Source organism: Chaetodon trifascialis, chromosome 3, assembly GCF_039877785.1.
Source record: "Chaetodon trifascialis isolate fChaTrf1 chromosome 3, fChaTrf1.hap1, whole genome shotgun sequence".
In the NCBI taxonomy this organism is placed as follows: Eukaryota; Metazoa; Chordata; class Actinopteri; order Chaetodontiformes; family Chaetodontidae; genus Chaetodon; species Chaetodon trifascialis.
Window position 1 is genome coordinate 26,179,441 of NC_092058.1, and position 20,766 is coordinate 26,200,206.

The 20,766-nt window shown below is 44.0% G+C and overlaps 1 protein-coding gene across 2 annotated transcripts in view; it reads left to right on the forward strand.

Annotated features, from left to right (window-relative positions):
• The window catches only part of adamts9 (ADAM metallopeptidase with thrombospondin type 1 motif, 9), a 44,209-nt gene that overhangs the window by 16,861 nt on the left and 6,582 nt on the right, over nt 1-20,766 (forward strand). The window contains exons 20-31 of one of the 2 annotated variants that reach the window (XM_070959319.1): nt 94-304; nt 849-1,013; nt 1,796-1,957; nt 3,164-3,283; nt 5,108-5,215; nt 5,300-5,467; nt 7,614-7,862; nt 9,256-9,417; nt 9,673-9,849; nt 15,267-15,437; nt 17,467-17,643; nt 20,427-20,597. In XM_070959319.1, the coding sequence (XP_070815420.1) occupies nt 94-304; nt 849-1,013; nt 1,796-1,957; nt 3,164-3,283; nt 5,108-5,215; nt 5,300-5,467; nt 7,614-7,862; nt 9,256-9,417; nt 9,673-9,849; nt 15,267-15,437; nt 17,467-17,643; nt 20,427-20,597 (2,041 nt within the window). The remainder of the gene's footprint in view (nt 1-93; nt 305-848; nt 1,014-1,795; nt 1,958-3,163; nt 3,284-5,107; nt 5,216-5,299; nt 5,468-7,613; nt 7,863-9,255; nt 9,418-9,672; nt 9,850-15,266; nt 15,438-17,466; nt 17,644-20,426; nt 20,598-20,766) is intronic. The other variant, XM_070959320.1, reaches the window with a different exon arrangement.

Genomic DNA, 20,766 nt, shown 5'->3' on the forward strand with positions numbered 1-20,766 from the left:
AACCTTTAGCGCCTACATGAACCAATCAACAACATTCTTCAGCTGGTCCTTAAAAAATACTGACAAGGATTTGCCCTATTTACCTTGATGCAGGTGGCATGTGGCTCGTAAGAGTGAATGCACAGCCCAGTGCGGCCTGGGATATCGTACCCTGGAAATATACTGTGCCAAAATCAGCCGTACAGATGGCAAGACCCAGAAGGTTGATGACCGCTACTGTAGCGGTCAGCACAAACCTGATGATAAGGAAGGTTGCCATGGAGACTGTAACCCGGGTGGCTGGGAGTACTCGCCTTGGTCAGAGGTAAGATTGTTGTATGGGGGGTTTGTGTGTGAGCATAATAATCCAGATGTTAGTCAAAGTTTAGAAGAAGACATATTTTTATTAATCACAACACACACGCTACAGGGGGAGACTGCACACATGACATGCTTAGTGAACTTATTTTCTCCACATTTGACCCATCCTGGTAAGTCCTTCCTCCACGGCAGACCAGGAGCGGTGGGCTGCCAGCCAACAGCGGTGCCTGGGGACCCAGTTCCTTTCCGTCACCATTGGTCAGGTGGTGATCTTCTTGCATGTTTTTAGTGGGGTTGTTTTATGGATTTATGGTTTTATGGAGCACGAGGAAAACAAGCAAACTCCACACAGAAAGGCCCCCCCTTAAAGGCATGGTGGAAGAAGGCAGAAGGCATGGTGGAAGACAAACCCACAGTGCCCCAGGCAGGAATCGAACCCGGCACCTTCTAGCTGTGAGGCGACAGTGTTACCACTGTACCACCGTGCCACCAAATCACAGGGTGTATACATGTGTTTACTTGCTGACGTTCAGTCATTTGTGTCGCAGTGCTCCAAGAGCTGTGGTGGGGGCACCCGCCGTAGAGGGGCAGTGTGTCGAAAGGCAGCCGATGCTGGCGGTGATGAGAGCAAATGCAGTCAAAGGGACAAGCTGACCGTCCAACCCTGCAATGAATTCCTCTGTCCACAATGGAAGACTGGCGACTGGTCTGAGGTCAGTTCAGCTCTAAATGTGTTCTCTTTGCCCGTTGAACTGGTCGGATATATATCGGTCACATACAGTGTTCTATATAAAGGAAGCGGATAGATTGAGGGGATGATAGCATTTAATGTTGACATCAAAATGTTTCTTCTTTCATTTGCAATCAAATACGTAGGAAGAATTGAGAGAAATGATGATTATGTAGTTTGAGGGCTTTCTGTGAGGCCATACAGTGACATAAGGCTTGTGCATCCCAGTGTTTATGTACCTGGGTGTAGACAATGTAAAGAGCAACAGACTCCAGTGTAAATACTGTAGTTTTAAGCCAGCAGTGATCTGGGTCAAATGTAAAATCCCCCATGTCTCAGCTGGGGGAGAGTTCCTCCCCTCCTTCCACTAGAGTGAGGGTTGGGAAATCAGTGATTGCAGGGTAACTTAACTGCTGCCCGTACTTAAGTGCTGTACAGTTTACACACTGTAGAGCGAGGTGCTTGCAAAGCTTTGGGCGGCATTCCAGGAATACTTCAGATCTCCCATGTGGTGCTGCTAAATACAACCACCTACATTACACTGTATACATATGCACTGTCCTCACACATAAATAAACACCCTTGCCCTGTCTTTTGGTCCCTTCCAACCACCGTTTGTTTTGTAATCTGCATATCCTGCTTTCCACAACACCAACTCTTTCATGAACTGGAATTCCAACAGGCTCAATGGCTGGGAACAACCAGTGCACATGTAATATACTGTATACATACCCATCTCTAAACCCTGAAATATTTTCCTTTCAGTGCCTCGTGACGTGTGGGAAAGGCTATAAGCACCGTCAGACGTGGTGTCAGTTCGGCGAGGACCGTTTAGATGACCGCTTTTGTGGCTCATCTAAACCTGAGTCCGTGCAGACGTGCCAGCAGCAGGAGTGTGCCTCTTGGCAGGTCGGACCCTGGGGACAGGTGAGCGTTAACTGTTGTTTATAGTGTGCACTTAACTTTGTTTAAGGTTGGCAAAAAGTAACACAAATTATCAGAAGGTCATTTGTGGGGAGGTGTTGATGCAGCAGACCTCAAGAATAGGTGAAAATCAGGGGCATACCTCCTTAATGTATGATGGTAAATAAACTCTTTATATTCCAGACCAGGTGAAACAGCAGCAATTGCACTCTTACAGAGTTATCAGGCGTTCTTTTCTAAGATTTGCCCATAGACCACATGAGATCAAACTGTATTGTACATCTGTGCTTGATACAAGTCTTCATATCTGAAAGTTACATGGTGTTTTGTTAAGGCATGTAAGAGGCCATTGGAGATACCCTGATTCACAGCCACTGCTTTCATATTCTTTATATTAATGGAGAAGTCTCCCCAGCTGATGGGAAGCAGCATAGAGGCTGATGTTTACAATTGCTGTTGCTTCTCTGATGAATTCTTCCCAGATGTAAACCGAGGGGAGTACACAGATAAGCTAAGCTCATCATTTAGCACTCTCCCCTTTTCGCTTGCCTGTTTAGACACAGAGCACATCCTGCCAAAATAAATACACAAAAGCCATGGATGATCTGGATAGGAGGGGTCTTCTACCACAGCATTATATAGGATTATGTATACAGTACTTGGTGTCCGTGTGTGTCTGTGTGTGCAGGCTCAGTCTCGCTCGTGTGTGTACACAGAGAACTGAAAAAATGTGAGATATTTTTGTGCCCCCCATCAGAGGATGTGCCCATGTTAAGGTATATTTGAAGTCGTTTAATGAAGCGTGGTCAAATGGTAGTTGAAGTTGCCGCCACACAAGTTTGACCCTGTTTCATTGGAGGCAGCGAGGCAGAAGAGAGCGTGGGCCAGGGTAGTATCCTCTGACTTCACTGCAGTGGAAAAAAGACAAGTGCAACGTATATGAGCAAAGGTCCTCTTTCTTTGATTTGAGGTTTGAGGCTCTTGTCTATTTGAAACTTGGATCATTGGATGTTTGCCAGGGGAGTAGAGTGGTAAAGAAGCCTGGTTTACAGTTTTTTTTTTGGATTTGTTTGTTTGTTGAGGTTGCTTTGTTGGCTCAGATGAAATCTGTGTTTTTTGCTTGCCTTGCTTCCCTCTTTCTCCATTTTTTTCTTTGGCTCACTGTAATGTTCCCCCACCAACCCTTTTTTTTCCTCTCTTTGAACCCAGTGCACTACCTCGTGTGGGCCAGGCTACCAGATGCGAGCAGTGAAGTGTGTGGTTGGCTCTTATGGTGCTGTCATGGATGACACTGAATGTAATGCCGCCACCCGACCCACTGACACCCAGGTAAGGCGGGTATCATCGTCCTTCCTTGCTTCCTTTCCTCTCTTCTCCCTCTCTCTAACATCTTTCTTTTACTTCTCCCAACTGCTTACAGTCTCTTTGTCGCTCTGAGAGCAACAGTTGCTCAATGGTTGAGTTTCAAACTGATTCATACTGTGAGGACAGAAGGATGCATCCACATTCATGCACACCGATGCTCAACACTCTCTCAGACAAACACACGGATTTCATTTCCACCTGGTCTCAATAAAGCTATGTTGTCTGATCTAGTCAGGTCTAGAGGGAAAGGCAGAACAGGGGGTTATGTTGGCCTCACTATTGCCCACATAGAGACACACAACCCTGAGACCGAATCCCCAAAAGAAAGCCAGGATGGTCCTACAGTGCCATTCATCCAAATACCCTTTTCTTCATTATGTCAGACACAGTAAAATCTGAAGGAAGTAATTCTCCTAAGTAATTACTCCTCTTGCCTCCGCTTCAAAACTGTAGTTTTGACAGCTGTTCCTGGACGCCTGACTACGGACCTAAATAGATCATAATTTACAGAGATATCACAAATTACATTTAATGGATGTTCGTCAAATGACTAATTACTAACATCTAAAGCAGGCGAGCTGAAAAGTGATTCTAGTGTCAAACATTTTGCTCCTGTCTCCTCTACCCGCTGGTATTGCAGACTGAGAAAAAGTTTCATTCACTCAGGCTTACATGTGAAATTGTTTGCGTTGTCTAAATCTGATGGTGCATGTGTTTAAGTGTACCACACACACACAAAGAGACAGAGAAACGGCAAAGAAACCTATTTTGAGCTGAATGAGAGTTTTGTTTGGTCAGCGTGGGGCGTAAACCCATTTCAGAGGGCTGAGCATGCAGACTCAGGATGAGGCCCCCTTTAGTCGCAGTGGCTCTTAATTCCGGTGCCGGGCGGCAGAGCCAGTGACCCTGAAGCAGTCGCCCCACCTCGTTGTGATTCTAACCAGCCAGCCATGAAGTGGGCCACCAGGCCGCCAGTCCCACCACCACCACCAGCCACCAAGCAGGGCTTAGTAAAAGGGGGACAGATAGATGGATGGAGGTCTGAGTACAAGGAGGAGAGAGGTGGAGGCAAGAGATGGCTTACTCGGTACTTCCACACATAGAATGGAGGAAGGCTGAACGGTTATGAACACTGTTTTGGGCTGTTGTATAATTCGTGACAGATGTGAATCATTTCAAAATTTGTCACATTTTACAGTGTGTAAAATGTGAGTCTGACAGGAAGTGCACAGAGGTACTCGAAGCACTGCCATGAGGACTATTTGTTTCCGTTAGGTTTCAGAGTGTGGAATGTGGAGCCTGCTAGGAGCCTGTGCGACCTGATTAAGGCCCTCATTCCTAGAGACTGGGGGTCAGAGGGCACCAGAGGGCATGGGGGGAAAAGAGGAAAGGGCGGAAGGTGAGGGACAAGGGGGTGGATTTGGGGTGGAGTTTACAACCACGCCAGCATGGGTATTGGAGCCCTGAATACCACTCCACTATGACCTGTTATGACAGGGATCAGGGCTTTATGCTGAGTGGCTTACTGCCACAATCCATAGTTTGAACTCACGGGGGGCACCCTGTTAATGTTGTTTTGGTAAGGTGGGGGGAAAGGGTTGATGGGAAACACAACTACTCTCTAACGCAGAGCTGAAGGAATATAGTTTAAGTTGTTAATAACTGTCCCATGTCGGAGGAGCTATCTCGGATATTCATGGTATTTTGTGGTCAGGGACAGATGTTGTTACAGTATATTCACTTTGTTAATCACTGCATGAATGGGTGTATGTGTCCTCCCTTCCACAGGACTGTGAACTGGCCCAGTGTCCCAGCAGCCACCCTGTTCCCCCAGGGACCAAAGTCCCCTCCCACCAGGGCCACAAAACCCAGTGGCGGTTTGGTTCTTGGACCCAGGTTGGTTGTTCTGTCACATCTTCCATCGGTGTGTCTTTTTGTTGGTGTCCGTGCTCTTAACCTTTCTCCTCCTCTGCACAACAGTGTAGTGCCAGCTGTGGCAAAGGGACACGGATGCGCTACGTGAGTTGCCGTGACAACCAGGGTGGTGTGGCAGAGGAATCGGCGTGTGCCCACCTACCAAAACCCCCTGCCAGAGAAGTGTGCTCAGTAGTGGCCTGTGGACAGTGGAAAGTGCTGGAATGGACAGTGGTAAGAAAACCAGCTCTTCTGACCCAGTTGTCATACATTATCTCAGGACAGCTGCACCTATATTCAGTATATACCATCATCCAGTGTCGTAGAGGACAGTTTCAAATGAGTAGACGTTTGGAAAAGAGTTTTCCTGCATTTTCCATCAAATCTGCATCTCGTTACACTGACAGACACAAGTTGTTTATTAAACTAAATCATGTGTTGTCACTATTGATGTCCAGATGTTTTTCTTCCTGCGAGGTTTATTTATTTCAGTGTACTCTGCATGATTTTTCACCTACACTTGCAATTAGTGTCTTCACACGCTATGTAGATGTTTGTGTGAGCGAAGATGTGGAGACAAGGTGGCAGCTGGAAGGCAAGTGTGTATTGAGCCTTGGAAGAGTGCTGGAATGAGACTAGAGAAGAAGTGTGTGTGTGTGTGTGTGTGTGTGTGTGTGTGTGAGTGTGTGAGAGAGAGAGAGAGAGAGAGAGAGAGAGAGAGAGAGAGAGAGAGAGAGAGAGAGAGAGAGAGAGAGAGAGAGAGAGAGAGAGAGAGAGAGAGAGAGAGAGAGAGAGAGAGAGAGAGAGAGAGAGAGAGAGAGAGAGAGAGAGAGAGAGAGAGATAGATTCTGGAGCTGGGAGATGCGAGGGGCTGCAGTGAGGGGCTCCAGTCTTGTTTACAGATGTTTCTCATCAGAGTCCTGGTGATACAGTACAGCCACATTGCAGGTCTGGTCACCATATACACACATGCATGCACACCCACACATGTACCACCAAGCCAAAGACACTCATTGACCCCCCCCTCCCCAAAAAAAGGAAATAGTTCATCGCAAGGCCAAAAAAGATTTCAGAGCGCTATCCCAGCCACAGACACACACAAGATTTACTAACCCAAAGCAAAATAGCCTTCTTAATCTTGTAGTGACAGAACTCTCCAATATGACAGAGATTTGTCTTTACAGCTTACAACATGTTATACAGCAGTCTCATTCAGTCTCACATCATATACATTGACTTATTGTATGTAAAACCTTCTTACAGTATCTAAAATCATGCGAAGTCCATAACATTATGACAGAGCAATGTAAACCTCTGGACAGTGTAATCCCAGGCGAGGCTTTAGAGTAGACAGCTGTTGCATAAGTGTAATAGATCACCTTATGCAAGACATTAAGTGGACTGTGCTATGGAGAAGCTGAGAGAGACGCCATTAGTGCTTGGCAGAAGATCCGCCTTGTGTGTTTTTTTTCCGAAAAAGAAAAATGTGTACTTGGGTCCTTTAAGGATAAACTGCACGGTCAGCCAGTGCATTTGCTTTATGCCATGTGTGACTGGAATGAGAGCTGTATGAGCATCACAACACCAAATCAAGCTTGCTTTCAGTTCCTTTGAGCTGTGGCAAAGATGGGCCTTGACATTGTTTTGTTTGTGAAACAATTATGAGCTTTTACTTTGGTGACATCAAGATTCCATCTGTTTGTCGTTGACATAGTTGTACTGTTTGGCTCTGGTTTTGGTCCTTTGTGAGACCTTTCAATATCGATGAGGAAAGAAGGAAGAAATTAAGTGAAATATTTATCTAAATAAATCACAACTTTCATACAGGAATTGCTGCTCAAAGTGCTTTATTACAAAGAAATCATGTGCACCAAGTGAACGTTTCACATAGAAAAGACACAATGGTATAGAAAAGGGATAGAAAAAATAATGTAAAAAAAAGTGGAGGAGAATAAAACCAGGCCACAATGACCTTTTTTCTGTTTTTTATCATCCACACACATCACTTTCCATGGTGTAAATGCATAGCCACGATCAGTGTATTCTGGCCATGCACGTTCGGAGGATTTTCATCCTCAGTGCCTTGGAGAGGAGAACTTATGGTTGAGGAGGCCGGTGATCATAGTAATTATACCATAGCGCCATATTTGTTACAGTAAGTCAGGTTTGTCCTTTAATTACAAAGTTTAAACCTCTGTAAAATGCAGATGGAGGAGCCATTCACACCAATAGTAGGCTGGTATGAATTGCTCAAGTTTTTCCCAGGTCTTTGCCTCACATCATGTCATAATGGCTCTTTTTCAAGTGTGTGTTTGTTTGCATCATATGAGCATAAGCATTTACACTCATGGCTATCCACTGTATGTGTGTGTGTTCTCAGTGCTCAGTGACCTGTGGCCAGGGGAAGACGACGCGGCAGGTACTGTGTGTCAACTTCAGCGACCAAGAAGTGAATGCTAGTGAGTGTGACCCAGACGATCGTCCAACCACAGAGCAGGACTGTGCTATGTCTCAATGCCCGTCCCGTTCCAGTGAGTCCCGACCTTTCCCGTCCTCACCAAATGCCAGCGGCAGGAACAACCTGCCCCGTAGCCAATCCCACCAATGGCGGACCGGACCGTGGGGCGCGGTGAGCCACACACAGCGGCCTCACATCACTGTGGTCAACAAACCATTTCAGTGGGGCCTAACATTGAAGTTTGTGCTTAATCTTGTGCAACCAAACCCTCTGCTCAAACAATAGAAGTCTGGATAACATTTTAGCAAGTGGGAAAATGAGACAGTCGCTGAGTTGAGGCAGCACTGAGATGGCTTTTTCTGTAATCATCCTACCATTAGGAAACTGTTTGTCCACACAAGGAACTATTCAAGGCCGTTCTTTTCATCTACACAATTGTACCATGTCAGCTTTCTTTTGCTAGTGAACCAAGTGTAGTAAGTTTCTCTCCGGGACTGCAAAAGTAAAATAAAGAGCACCAGAGAAATGCTCTGTCCTGGGGAAGTCAGCCTGCAGTCTCACAACGTTTCATACAGTCAACATTCAGACAGGAATAGTTCAATATTTTGGCAAATGCACGTATTCACTCTCTGGCTGAGAGTCAGGTGAGAAGATGGATACCACTTATAATATGTCATAATGATAACAATAACCTTAATATTGAGCTTCAGAGAGCTTCTTTTTGCTAAGCCTGGTAACCAGCTGGCTGTAGCTTCATATTTGCCATACAGAATGAGAGTGGTATAGATCCAAATAAGCATAGTTCCCAAAATGACTAAACTGTTCCTTCAGGTTTCCTAAGTACATTTTTCTTCATGACATTTAGGATTCAGTAACTTCCTTGTGCTGTAGAGACTGTAAACTGCAGTCCAGCAGCAGTTTGTGAACCAGTTATTTTCCTCCTACAGTGAGTTTTGTAACCTGATGCAGACTTTGACAAAGGCTCATGAAGTGAGGCTCAGTGCTCTGGACTCTTCACTCTTTTTAAGACAAGGCAGTTGTGATGTAACACAGAAGGATAGCGTGAGCCAAGAGCCACAGGCTGCCCCCCATGCATCTCTTTCTTTGTATTGGTCAGCTGTTTTTTAGAAACTGGGTTAGTGATAATCTCTGTCCAAAAATAATTTGGACCTTGAAATAATTCTGGGAAGCGATTAAAGCTATTTCTGCTGAGTCTTCCTTCCTCTGTCCTGAGGATGTACCTTTTAATATAGCTGCAGACATGCTGTCATTTGATTGAAGATGCCTCTTAGTATTGTTCTCTTGATTTTTGGAAGAGTGGGTGCTTTGCATGCACACGGCATCCTATATCCTATAATACAATATACCTCATAGTGTGCATTGTTCATTCCAACATGCTCTGTGTACAATATTAAGCAGTGCAGTCGTTTTACTTTGGTCGATGTTTTATGTCATTGTGTCTAAATAATGTGTAAATGATATACAATATGTCGCCCTGGGACTGGTTTGCACCCATACCCTGAGCATCTATTTGACAGTGTGCACTCTTTGCTCTCTGTAACAGTGCTCCAGCACATGTGCAGGAGGTTTCCAGCGGCGTGTAGTAGTGTGCCAGGATGAGAACGGGTACCCTGCCAACAGCTGTGAGGATCGCAGCCGGCCCAGTGAGCAACGATCCTGTGAGTCAGGGCCATGTCCACAGTGGATCTATGGCAACTGGGGAGAGGTAAGACAGACACCACTTCACCGCTGTTTTCATCGTATTACAGCTGACAGATACTGGTCTGATTGGAGAGAAAACTAATCTCTGAGATGCTCACGTGTTTAAGTAATTACTTGTGTATGTTTGATAATGCATTAGAAATCATGATGGATCTATTTTCCTGTAAAAAAAAAAAAAAAAAAGGCATTTTGCTTCTCACTCAAAAACCTTTCCCCGAGCCCATCTGTACAACACAACCTCTCCTCCTGCTCTCTTCAGTGCACCAAGCCGTGTGGAGGTGGGATAAAGACGAGGTTGGTGGTGTGTCAGCGTCCAAACGGCGAGCGTTTCAATGATCTGAGCTGCGAGATCCATGACAAGCCACCAGATCGTGAGCAGTGCAATACTCAGCCGTGCCCATCTAGCCCCCACTGGAGCACAGACCCATGGAGCTCGGTACGCTCATAAAAAAATACTCTGTTTGTTTTTTAACCTCACATTTTTTCAAATACCTGTTGTCTCACTCTTTCACAAACAGTCTTAAAGGGGCAGGATGACTGTGGTGCTTTTGCACTGGAGACATTACACTCCCGCTTCTCTACTTTTACTCTTAACCTCCTCCACTTCCTGCTCCCTGTCTGGTGCCTGCGATTGGTCAGCGTTTCCTCAAGACATTCGGAAAGTTAATTTCTGTTGCACTTAAATGGCAGAGATACGCTCACTTGCAATAATGCCAAAAACAAGTACAACAATACAAAACACTTCAGTGACAGCTGTGACCATAAGAACATTTTTTGTCAGTCCTAGTTACCATAAAACTGTTGTTGAGCCTTGTACTAGCATTTGAAAAATTCAGGATCACTTTGTATCACAATCAAAGTTAGTTTTGTAAAATATTGTTTTTAAAGATAATTTATTAAGATATTTTTTTCCTTTTTATCTTTTGTATATAGCATTAACTTTAAAAAGTGATTTATTTTGTGTCTTAGCTCTTTGTATTCGCACATTTAGCCAATCGTTGTTCATATGCAAATACTGATGAATGTTTTTGTATATCAGGAATATACAGTATGATGCCTTGTTCTTTATTATCCAAAGAATGGCCCATAATCTTCATATATGTGGTGCTACACAATGTAGTTGATGTTCTGTTCTGAACATTAAAAGCACCAACTTATATAGGGCTGTGTATTATATATACATCTTTGTACTATATACATCTATGAAATGGCTATTGTATCAAGAATTCAATTTGTCTCAAGGCACATGTGGTTTTTTAGAGAAGTTACTAATCTTTTTTAGACACTTTATTTTACAGTTTATGTATTTACCCTCTGCTATGAAACCAACGGTGGTGTTGCCCCAAAAATGACATTGACGCTGAAGCATGAATATGTAGACTCAAAAGTTCCTGAAACGTCCAGTATCAGTAGTAAACACCAGCAAACAGCAGCTGTACTCGCGCTGTAAAATAAAGTGTCTCACCGAGTTTGTGGTAATTAGAACTAATAGCCATTGTATTCCAGTTTGGCAGAGGGTTTTGACCCAGATTTCCTTAGTGCGGCCAAAACAATAGGTTTAAATCTCTCTGCTCTTAAGGTGCTTTGATATGAGTGTATTTATATTGTGTTAGTTAATGTTTTCTTTGTACAGTAAGTACTTGGAGTTGCTAAATATGCTATGCTCAACAATACCTCACTTGGAACAAAACACAACTCAACTAGCCATTTAACTATGATAACCTACGCTACAGTGGTGCTTTGGCCAAACAAGGGAGATATAAGATAGATATAAAAAACGAACCATCATATTTTGGTCGGTTAGGTGTGTATTGTGGCACGTTGCTTTTTGGTGCTACCTTTTCTGTACTTTTTATTTCTTTCCATGAGCAGTCAGTGGATTGATCAGATTGATCAGCTAAATGCAAAGTGTATCACAGATTTGATGAAATTATGTTGCATTTTCTTCGAATGTACATCAAACAACTTGCTCGACCTTTAAGACAATGGGCTGTTAAAATGTCGTACTTTGACCACGTGATTCCTGTGACCACAGGGGAAGTTAATAGTGTTTTGTATCCAGAGCTCTTACTCTGAGCCAACCTAATGTGTCTACCTCAGTCTCTGTTTTGATTGCCCCCCTGCCGTATCTTTCTCTCCCTTGCACTGGAGGGGTTTTGGCTGGCTAAGATTAAGCATGAGTTGTTGAGGCTACCCATTGCAGTTGATGGCCCTAAACACAGATCCAGGGTGTGTCTCATCTCCCACCTTGTAATGCTTACCATCCTGCTGTGGACAGTGAAAACTGATCCAGAATCTGTGGTTAGGGGCAACTTTTGCCTGCAGCCCACCCAGTTGACTCCTCCTGGTCATAAATGTCTGTATTGACATCACACCTTATTTTAAGGGCCTGTTAACACAGCAGTGAGTACATTTTTTACCACACATCATTTACTAATGAGAACTATCGCTCGCAATGAGTCCCACATGTGAAATTGTAAGGCAGCCTAAAAATCAAATGGAGGTTGAATCAGTGAAAGTAGAACATGGTATTAACACAGCGTATCAACTCTTAGTCCTGTTTAGCTTCATTTTTCAGTCGTAGCAGTTTGACTCTTTGTGGGCAACCTCTTGGTTCAAAACGCAGTACAGCTCAAGCACCATATCAACAGGCTCTTGAAATAAGTATATTGGATGTCTCTTATTCACAAATGGCAGTATTCTGTAGTCTGTGTTTCAAGATTTCTGTACATTTATGTAATTACTTGTATTTATTGTTACTTCATTATAATGTTATGTCAATATTTAATTTTTTATGGATTTGTTGGATTTCTGTTCATTTCCAGAAAAGGTTACGATTAAAGTGAAGTAGAGGTACTATCAAAGGCTTTTTTCATTCTTATTAAACCAAACGTTCGGGTAATGCTTCAGATTACGGCCAACAGTGTATAGAGTAATTCTTCCAAAGGCACAGTGCTGTGTTTTGTACTAACCAGTGTGGTATGTACTGACATACATGTATGCACAATGGAACAAGAACCTAGAGAAGAGAATCTAGCTGCCATTCACGTTGATGGTGGATGCTCGTTTAGATTAGATATTTTACAAGTTTCTGGATTGCTACTCCCTTCACTTCACATCCTGTCCACTTGTACTGTACCTACATATGTGTATTGGTATGTACTGTATTGGTACAATGTACAAAAAATGACACTGAAATTTGTTGGGAAGAGTTAGGGTGAACATTATGGGCAGTAATCTAAAAATACCAACATTTTTGTCACATGCAGTGAGAAGGCCAAGGTCACTGCAAACTAAGAGAAAGGGGGAACTGCTTACAGCTTGCCAGCAGCTTACATGGACTACATGGTTGTGCAAAAACGTGAGGATCAAAGATAACTGAGTAGCAGCCTCTAACAACATTCACTATGCCAGTAGCCTGGCTGCTTGCAACATTGTGGTCCTATATTAAAAGGTTTTAGTCAAGATTACCAACTCCAGCCTTATGGTAATTGCAGTGTTTGTGGATAAGGAAGTGTCCAATCTTATTTGGTGTTTCAACTTTGACTCAGGCTAAAGGTTTGACGAAGAGGGGCCTGACAAATAGCTTATAAAGCAGTCCCCCCCGCCAGCCTATTCAACAGGCTGTTTTTCCTGAATGAAAAGACACAAATCACTGAGCAATATCCTTGTTATTTTATGTGGTCAGGGCCTCTGCTGACCTCTTTGAGTGACCATGCTTTTACTGTCTGCGTCAGGAGTTCAAAGCTCTTTCCGTCAAGGTAAATCTTTGTCCGGTGTGACAATGCCTCAGTATACCTCCCACTCCATTTACTGTGTTCATTCACTCTTAATGCCTGCCCGGCTCTCTCTGGAGCGCCTGGTGACGTGTGTTTGGCTATAAAGTTGCCAGCGCCCTTTGCCCCTTTCTGTCAGGCCCCTCTTCTCTGGTCTAATGCGGGGTGATGACAGTGTACCAATGTGGGGGCCAGTGACAGTGACTCGAATGAGGGGGGCCATCAGCAACACAATGCAGTGGTGTATTGGTGGGTCAAGGGTTACGTTTGATCTGGGGAGGGGCCCCTTCCCGGTTCATCCCATCAGCACAGACAGACTTCTGGAAAATCGCTGTGATCCCGGGGGGGTGGGAGGGCGACACTGAGTTGAATGGAATTCCCAAAAGCGCTGCTGACTGAAAAGTGGTGTATTGGGAGGGGGGGTTGATTTCACATAGTGTTGACCAGTGCTGTGCTTACTGTAATCACCATTTGAACTGCGCTTAGAAGTCAGTTCAATCTGATCGGACTGGTCATTGTTTGAGTTCCATGCAGCATTACGGTAACTAGACTGCACTCTCTATAGGTCCGCTCTGCCTTAATGGATTAGTTTGCCTCTCACCCACACACACATGGAGCTGCCATGCAGGTGCTGGCCTGCCCATTGGGCACAGCTTTGTCCAGTGTCTTGACCATGGATGATTATCAGACAACCTCCTGCAAATAAAACTGATGCAAATGAACTTGTTTATATAGTGTATTTATTATCTTACGAAGTCGAAAACGCTGGGTTAAAGTTTGTATGAGCTGTGATGTTTGTATTGGTGAACAGCTCTGGATAATTACAGAACCCCTCAGAACTTGTGGGCAAAGTTAATGAACCCTGCATGTGGGGGTGCATGTACTGATAAAACACATGGTGTTTTAATGTGACCCAATTTGCACCGGTTCTCAAGGCATTCTGAGGGCATTTCAGCACAGCGCAACAGCAGGACAGCCCTTGTAAAAAAGTACATAAAACTTTTGTGGAATGATTGAACAGAACAGTCTGGAAGACTGATGGATTGTGGATGCTGTGCTTTCAGGATTTTACTGGAAAGCTCAGTTTCCCCGACTTACTCTCCACAGTGCATCTAAAACAAATGTGTTACCGTATATTGTGTTCATGTCAGACAATAACATTTAAAATTCGATCTCTGTTGTTAGTCAGCGGTCAGTCTTCTCCTTTATGCTACAACACAGTGTCATTTGTATTAATATGCAATCACAATATCTGCACAAGAATCACACAATGTTAATATGACTCATTTTCTTTATTTTTTGGCACAAGTAAAAAAAAATCATCATTTTTCTGTCATTGCTGATGAAAACTAATTCCAGTAAATCTAGTGCACTGCAGGTCAAAGTGGGATGTGAGTGTTGAGTGGATTTAAAAAGGAGAATAAGCATTTTATTAGCCCCTCCTTTCGTGAGCCCTCCTACCCTTCCTCCCCCCTGAATGAGGTGAGAGGTCACGGCATGTTCCTGTCTAGTACAGTCCCTTGCTGGTCAGGACAGCAGCACACGCTGGGCTGCGTACTCGTTCAACTCTGAGCCTGTCGCTTCCCATCCATCCTCACATGCAACGCCCCCTTTGATTATCTGAGCACAGTCCAGCCCCTCTCCACTCCCTCCTCTGTGTGTGCGTGTGTATGTGTGTGTGTGTGTCTGCCTGCCTGTCACACCGAGTTAGACTGCCAGTAACTCGGTGAACCCGGAGGTGAAACAAACTGCTGCCGGGGTGATCGGGCACGCTTTGCCATTGGACAAGCTGCCCACGTGGAACTGTCTCACATCGCTTTTTTTCTTTTTTTGAGTCAAAAAACATCCACAAAATGATCAACAATGACCTGTTCAATAAACGCTTTAATGTTTTAATTATTATACCTGTGTTCTCATCTATATCATGCAGATTCAATTAAGCCTGACATTCATCAAAATATGTGCACTCCCCGAAGTAACCCTTCACCTGAGTTTCACTTCTTTTGAGTGCATACAGTTTTAACACAAAACATACCTTTTGATTTCAATTCACCTCCTTTCCTTTGTTGTCTTGCAGTGCTCTGCTGCCTGTGGAAGAGGAGTCAAGTCCCGAAAGGTGAGCTGCGTGACCGGGTCTGGCCGTCCCGTCCCGGAGGAAAACTGTCAGTCTCTGTCCCCCAAACCCAGCAAGCAGAGGCGCTGCCGAGGGGGACGATGCCCCAAGTGGAAGACTGGAAACTGGGGAGAGGTAGGACTCTCTGACCCTGCTATAAAACACTCCTCTTCACTTGTTCTCACGCTGCCAGACATGTTTTTTACCTCTTCTCACGTTAATGCTTCCCAGCTTGCTTGCAAGTATGTGCATATGTGTGAAAACATCTGCAGCTAAACCTGACCGTATTTATGCACCGTGCCAGGCCACTAACTAAAGCAGGCTGCGTTTACACATCACATGGTGGGTTGCTTGGACAGGCCTGGGGCGGCTGCTAACGGGGGTTTTCAGGTGGTGTCTGCAGGGGCTGCGACCACAGGAGGGATGTGCACCCTCTCTCTTTGATCTGAGCTTAACTGATGTTAAGTCCAGCCAGTGTAAATCTACGCCTCTCATCTCTACATTTTCTCTTCCTCTGGCCCTCACTTCTCTCTCCTCTCTGTCCCTTTTATCCTCCTTCTCTCTGTTGCTCTTTCCTCCACTGATCACTTTTTTTTTCCGCTTCTTTCCTCTCTTCCTCCCCAATGGGAACCACATGTTAGTCCTCTCTTTGAATGTCCCACGAAAGAGGCTGTCCACTAACATCATGACGTCAGACACACTCACAGCGTGCACCTGGGCTGCTGGAGAGCCCCTTTACCCTCTGCCTCTCTCTCTTTTGCTCCCTCTCTTTTTTTTTCTCGTGTCTTCTTTCTCTGAATTCACTTCACTGGCCAGGACACAGAGGATGTGCGTCTGCCTGCTCTAAACAGCTGTGGAACAGGACACATGCCAGGAGACAATCACACTCCACACGAGGCTCTTAGTCAAGTACAGCATGGTTGCACATGGGGAAGCAGGCTGTCTAGTGGTTCACTGGCTGAACCGACATGGTAGATAATACACAGTGAAACATGGAGCATTGTGTCACATATGAATGGACGCGTAAACATGTCTGTAACAGACTCAGTCTTAAGCTGCTGAACCTCTGGAACCCATCCAGTTATCTGATGTCACCTCAGTTTGATCATCTGGAGATGTTTTGCACTTCCTGTCCCCTTAACCTGCAAACATATGAGCAGTTATGATGGTGGTCTCTGCTTCCCTCATACACACGAACACAAGTAGAGAAATGCATCAGTCATATTCTTTGGCATAACATGCCCCCAAAAACTTTAAAACTGCATAAATGATCTATTATTAGGAATGTATCATGCAGTTGATTAGCATTACATTAACATCAGTGCAGTGCAGGTTGTTCAGGATCAGCTGTCTGAAAGGGAAAAAAGACACAAGATGCATTTTAAACATCATCTCCAAAAGCATGAATGCAACATTTGAACCTAAAAAATGTAAACGATTTAATTAAGTTAATGTATTTCTTATGTCATGTCATCTAGCCTCTGAACAAACAGCCATTCACAGGAAACGAAGCAGTCTCTTAGAAATATGTGCTCTATCACAGCCGAAAAGACGCGCTTTCATAGTTGCTGTTTGACACAGTTTCACAAAATCATCCACTTTCCAGGCTGCAACTTGAATTTCTTCATATTCCTGTTAAAAACATCAGTTTCAATCAGTGTTATTACAAACCATACAACTTAAATACCAACATGGAGGCAGATATTATAGATATTTCCTTAACTGTACTCAATATTGTGCCAATGTGCCCTATAACAGTGAGCAGCAGTTGAGATGCCCCTTCCTTTAGTTAGTAAAGAACATCAAATGAAAGAATTTACATCTGAAACATCGAATTCAATGTTGACCACACTTAGACAAATAAGAACTTGATTACAGAAGTAGTCAAGAAAATCACAGCTGAGGGGACACCAAGTGATATCTAAAAATGAATATTAACAATAGAATAAAACCCAACATAAAATGCTAGAAATATAAATGAATATAATGTATGTGCGTAATCAAATATTGGTGTTAAAGTATATTCCCTTAAATAAATGCTGTCATTCTTCACACTATAACTCAATGCGCACAGGCACAATATTATTAGTAACACCTTAAACTTAAACAGAGTAGTAAACGCTGATCAGACGTTTTCAGAGCTCCTACCTGTCCTGTTCGGCAGTGCTCAGCATCGTGTGGAGACGGCGTCCAGCGGCGGGAGGTGTTCTGCCAGCTGGGAGACCGACGGAGCCCGCAGGAGAGCGGCTGCTCCCAGCGCTCCAGACCGGCGTCCAGCCAGAGCTGCCGGGTCGCTGACTGCCCCTCCCGTTACCGATGGAGGGAAGGAGAATGGCAGGCGGTAAGCCGAGGAAGCCCTGAATGTGTGCAGAAAAGCGCTGTGCAGCGAAAGCAGAAGTTATAGCGCTCTGTGTGCGCTCAGGGCGAGAATGAATTTGCTTTGTCATATCTGAAGTATGCCCCGCTGCAGCAGACGGAGGCCAGAGGGGAGGAGAGGAGCTGCTGCGTGGCCCTGATCAGAGTCAGATGATCAGCCTGGGTTTTTTTTTTTTTTTCTTTTCCTTCCCTGCAGCCCGAAGCTTCATCGTAAAATGGATAACTCCAGTCTTAATGCGGAATGAGTTTTTAGAGGCAGCTGGAAAGTAAATGTAAGAAAAGTAAAGGCACACCTGTGTGACATGCGTGTTCAAGCATGAATGAGCCCGCTGCAGGTTTACCTGTATAGCGCGTCATACACAGAGCTAATGACACGCCCTGTTTCCTCACTCACCTTCATATGAGTGATGACGTCCTGCATGGACGCGCATCGCTGTCTGCCGTAGTTAGGACAGTTTGGGATTTTATGAGACATTTTTTCGTTTTTATCTTTTTGATCTGAGGAGGGTGGATCTCTTATGAAGAGACATTATGTCACATATAGCTGTGCACCAATCAGGATTTCAACATTTGACAAAATGTGAAGGCAGTTATTGGGTAGTTTGTCTGTTTGTAACACCTTGGGGATGTTTTTCCACCAACTTTTGATTGTTTGCTCATTTTGTCAATAATATTTCTTGTTAAGTTGAATTGACTATTTGGCAAGAAAAAAAAGGGTAAATAGTAAAGCATGGTCTGAATGCTGTAATCTATCTATGATCTCCTCTGGGAAAGAGAGTTGTTGTTTAATATAAGACTGCAGTCATACAGAGGCTACGTTTATTGGGTGCCTCCCTGGTGAGTCTTCTATAGGCCAGAGGCTACAGATCCTTGTTGAGCTTATTAGACCAGACAGCTGCAGCAGGAGGTTCTTCACTGTGTTCAAGTGATGCTGAATCTGGGTCACTGAGCAGCATGAAATGTCTTCCAGTGGTGGAATGTAACTCAGTACATTTACTCAAATATTGTACTTAAGTACAAATTTGAGGTACTTTACTTGAGTATTTTTTTCTACTTCTTCAGTAAAATGTTACTTTATACTTTTTTTGCACAAAATGCACAAGAGTTTCTAAAATATGATGTTATGTTCTAAATTAATCTAGCGATCAGTTTATACAAATACAGCTAAAATGATTAGTTGATTAATCAATCAGTAGATTGACAGAAAAATAACTTGTCAGCTGTACTGATAATTGTTTAAATGATTTCAGCTTCACAAACGTGAGGATTTGCTGCTTTTCCTTTGAACAATCTTAATTTATTTCGAATAATAATTTAAATATTTTGTTTAGAATTCGGCACTAAAATGTGCTTCATGACGTACATCTTCCTGATTACAGTGAGGTGTTCGTACTTTTACTGAAGCAAAGCATCTGAATACGTCCTCTGCACCTCATGTCTTCTCAGACAGGAGAGTCTAATCAGTCTGGAGAAGTGTTTGGAGCTGAGTGCCCCAATTAGCAGCTTGAGGTAGTTACATCAGTTCAGCTGGCAGGCGTTGACTCATCTGCGTGTTTTCTACTCTGACATTGACCCCACACATCAGAGATGATGTCTTACACTAACATTTGACTTTTTTGTGTCTGTGGGCCTAACGTACAGGGGTTGGTTTCACTCCTGCACAGTACAGCAGCACAGCTCTCAATAGCACGTCCAAGTATTTCAGTTGTTTGACATTGTCCGACGTATTAAGAGTGATGAAGACCAGCTGGAGTCGGCTGCATTCGTAACACTACAGTGTTTCTGACGTAAATGGAAGCTTCTCTGAGCTCTTGTGAAAATGTTTAGTGCTTAAACTACGACTCTCGCGAGCTTGAATGTCATAATGCTTACAGTAAGTTACTGCGTGGACCTGGATGTAGTAAGACATCTGGGTCCAGGTGGTCTATGGTCTTGAACTAAGTTCAGGTAAACACTTCATCGAAGGACACCACATTCATTGCAACACACTTAAAAATGATTTACAGGCTTGGAGAAGTATATGGGTCACCCTGAATCTTTAATCAAACTATTTTAAAGGAAAAGTCGAGGGAAGTACGCGTACTAGATTTCTTTATGAGATTTGGATGGGAACGTCTCACGTCTGTATGTTAGCATAAACAACGTATGAAGGGGCAAACAGCTAGCTTTGCCCATCCAAAGTTTCAAAAAAAAAAAGTTGTTTGTTGAATCCGCAGTAGCTCTGTCCAGAGGAGATGCAGCTTTTCTATTAGATCAGGTCTAATTTGCTTAGCTGTGATGTGGGAGGTGTAAATGAGTCAAACACAGGTGAGGTGCACAGGTTGTACGTATAGATATTATGGGTGTCATTTGTTAACAGCATTAACTGTGCTGTGATATTCTTGTGTTTTGGAGGACTGTTCTAAGATGAAGACTTCAGCTTGAAGGCAGTCGATCACTGCCAGTGAACTTCAGCTCTGATCATTAATCGGGCACATCGTTGGCATGGACTCTAAACACTTTCAGGAGGTAGAAGTTGTGTGATCTCTTCTCATGTCTTGGCCATGTCCCCAGCTCAGGTTCCTCTGCTCAACAGCAAAGAGCTCTTATCTTCTGTTTTGACATCTTTACGCTGCAGTCCCACGTGGTGCTGCTCTCAGACTGATAACGCTCCTCATCGTTCCAATATTGGAATGTTGTATGTTTCTCCACTGAGATGTGATTTGCCATCTTTGTAAAAGGCCGGCCTCTGTCTTGTCTCCACCACAGTGCAGTAAGTCATGTGGAGCAGGCCACCGACGACGAGCCTTGCAGTGTGTGGACCACAACCAGCAGGAGGTCCATGAGATGTACTGTGTGAACCAGATCAGACCACCAGACATAGAGAGCTGTAACACCCACGCCTGTGAGTTAATCTGGATCACAGGGGAATGGACTGAGGTGAGAGCCAAAGAAGCCGTGTGACGTTCAAAGGGCGCTGTCCCTCTAAAAGCTTTGAGATGTGAATAGAAAAAGTCGGTCTGCTTTGAACAGACAGTACTTTACTCTTCAAAAAGACCATTCATGTGAATCACCATCTTCAAATCCAGTGGTGTGGAAATGACAGGAA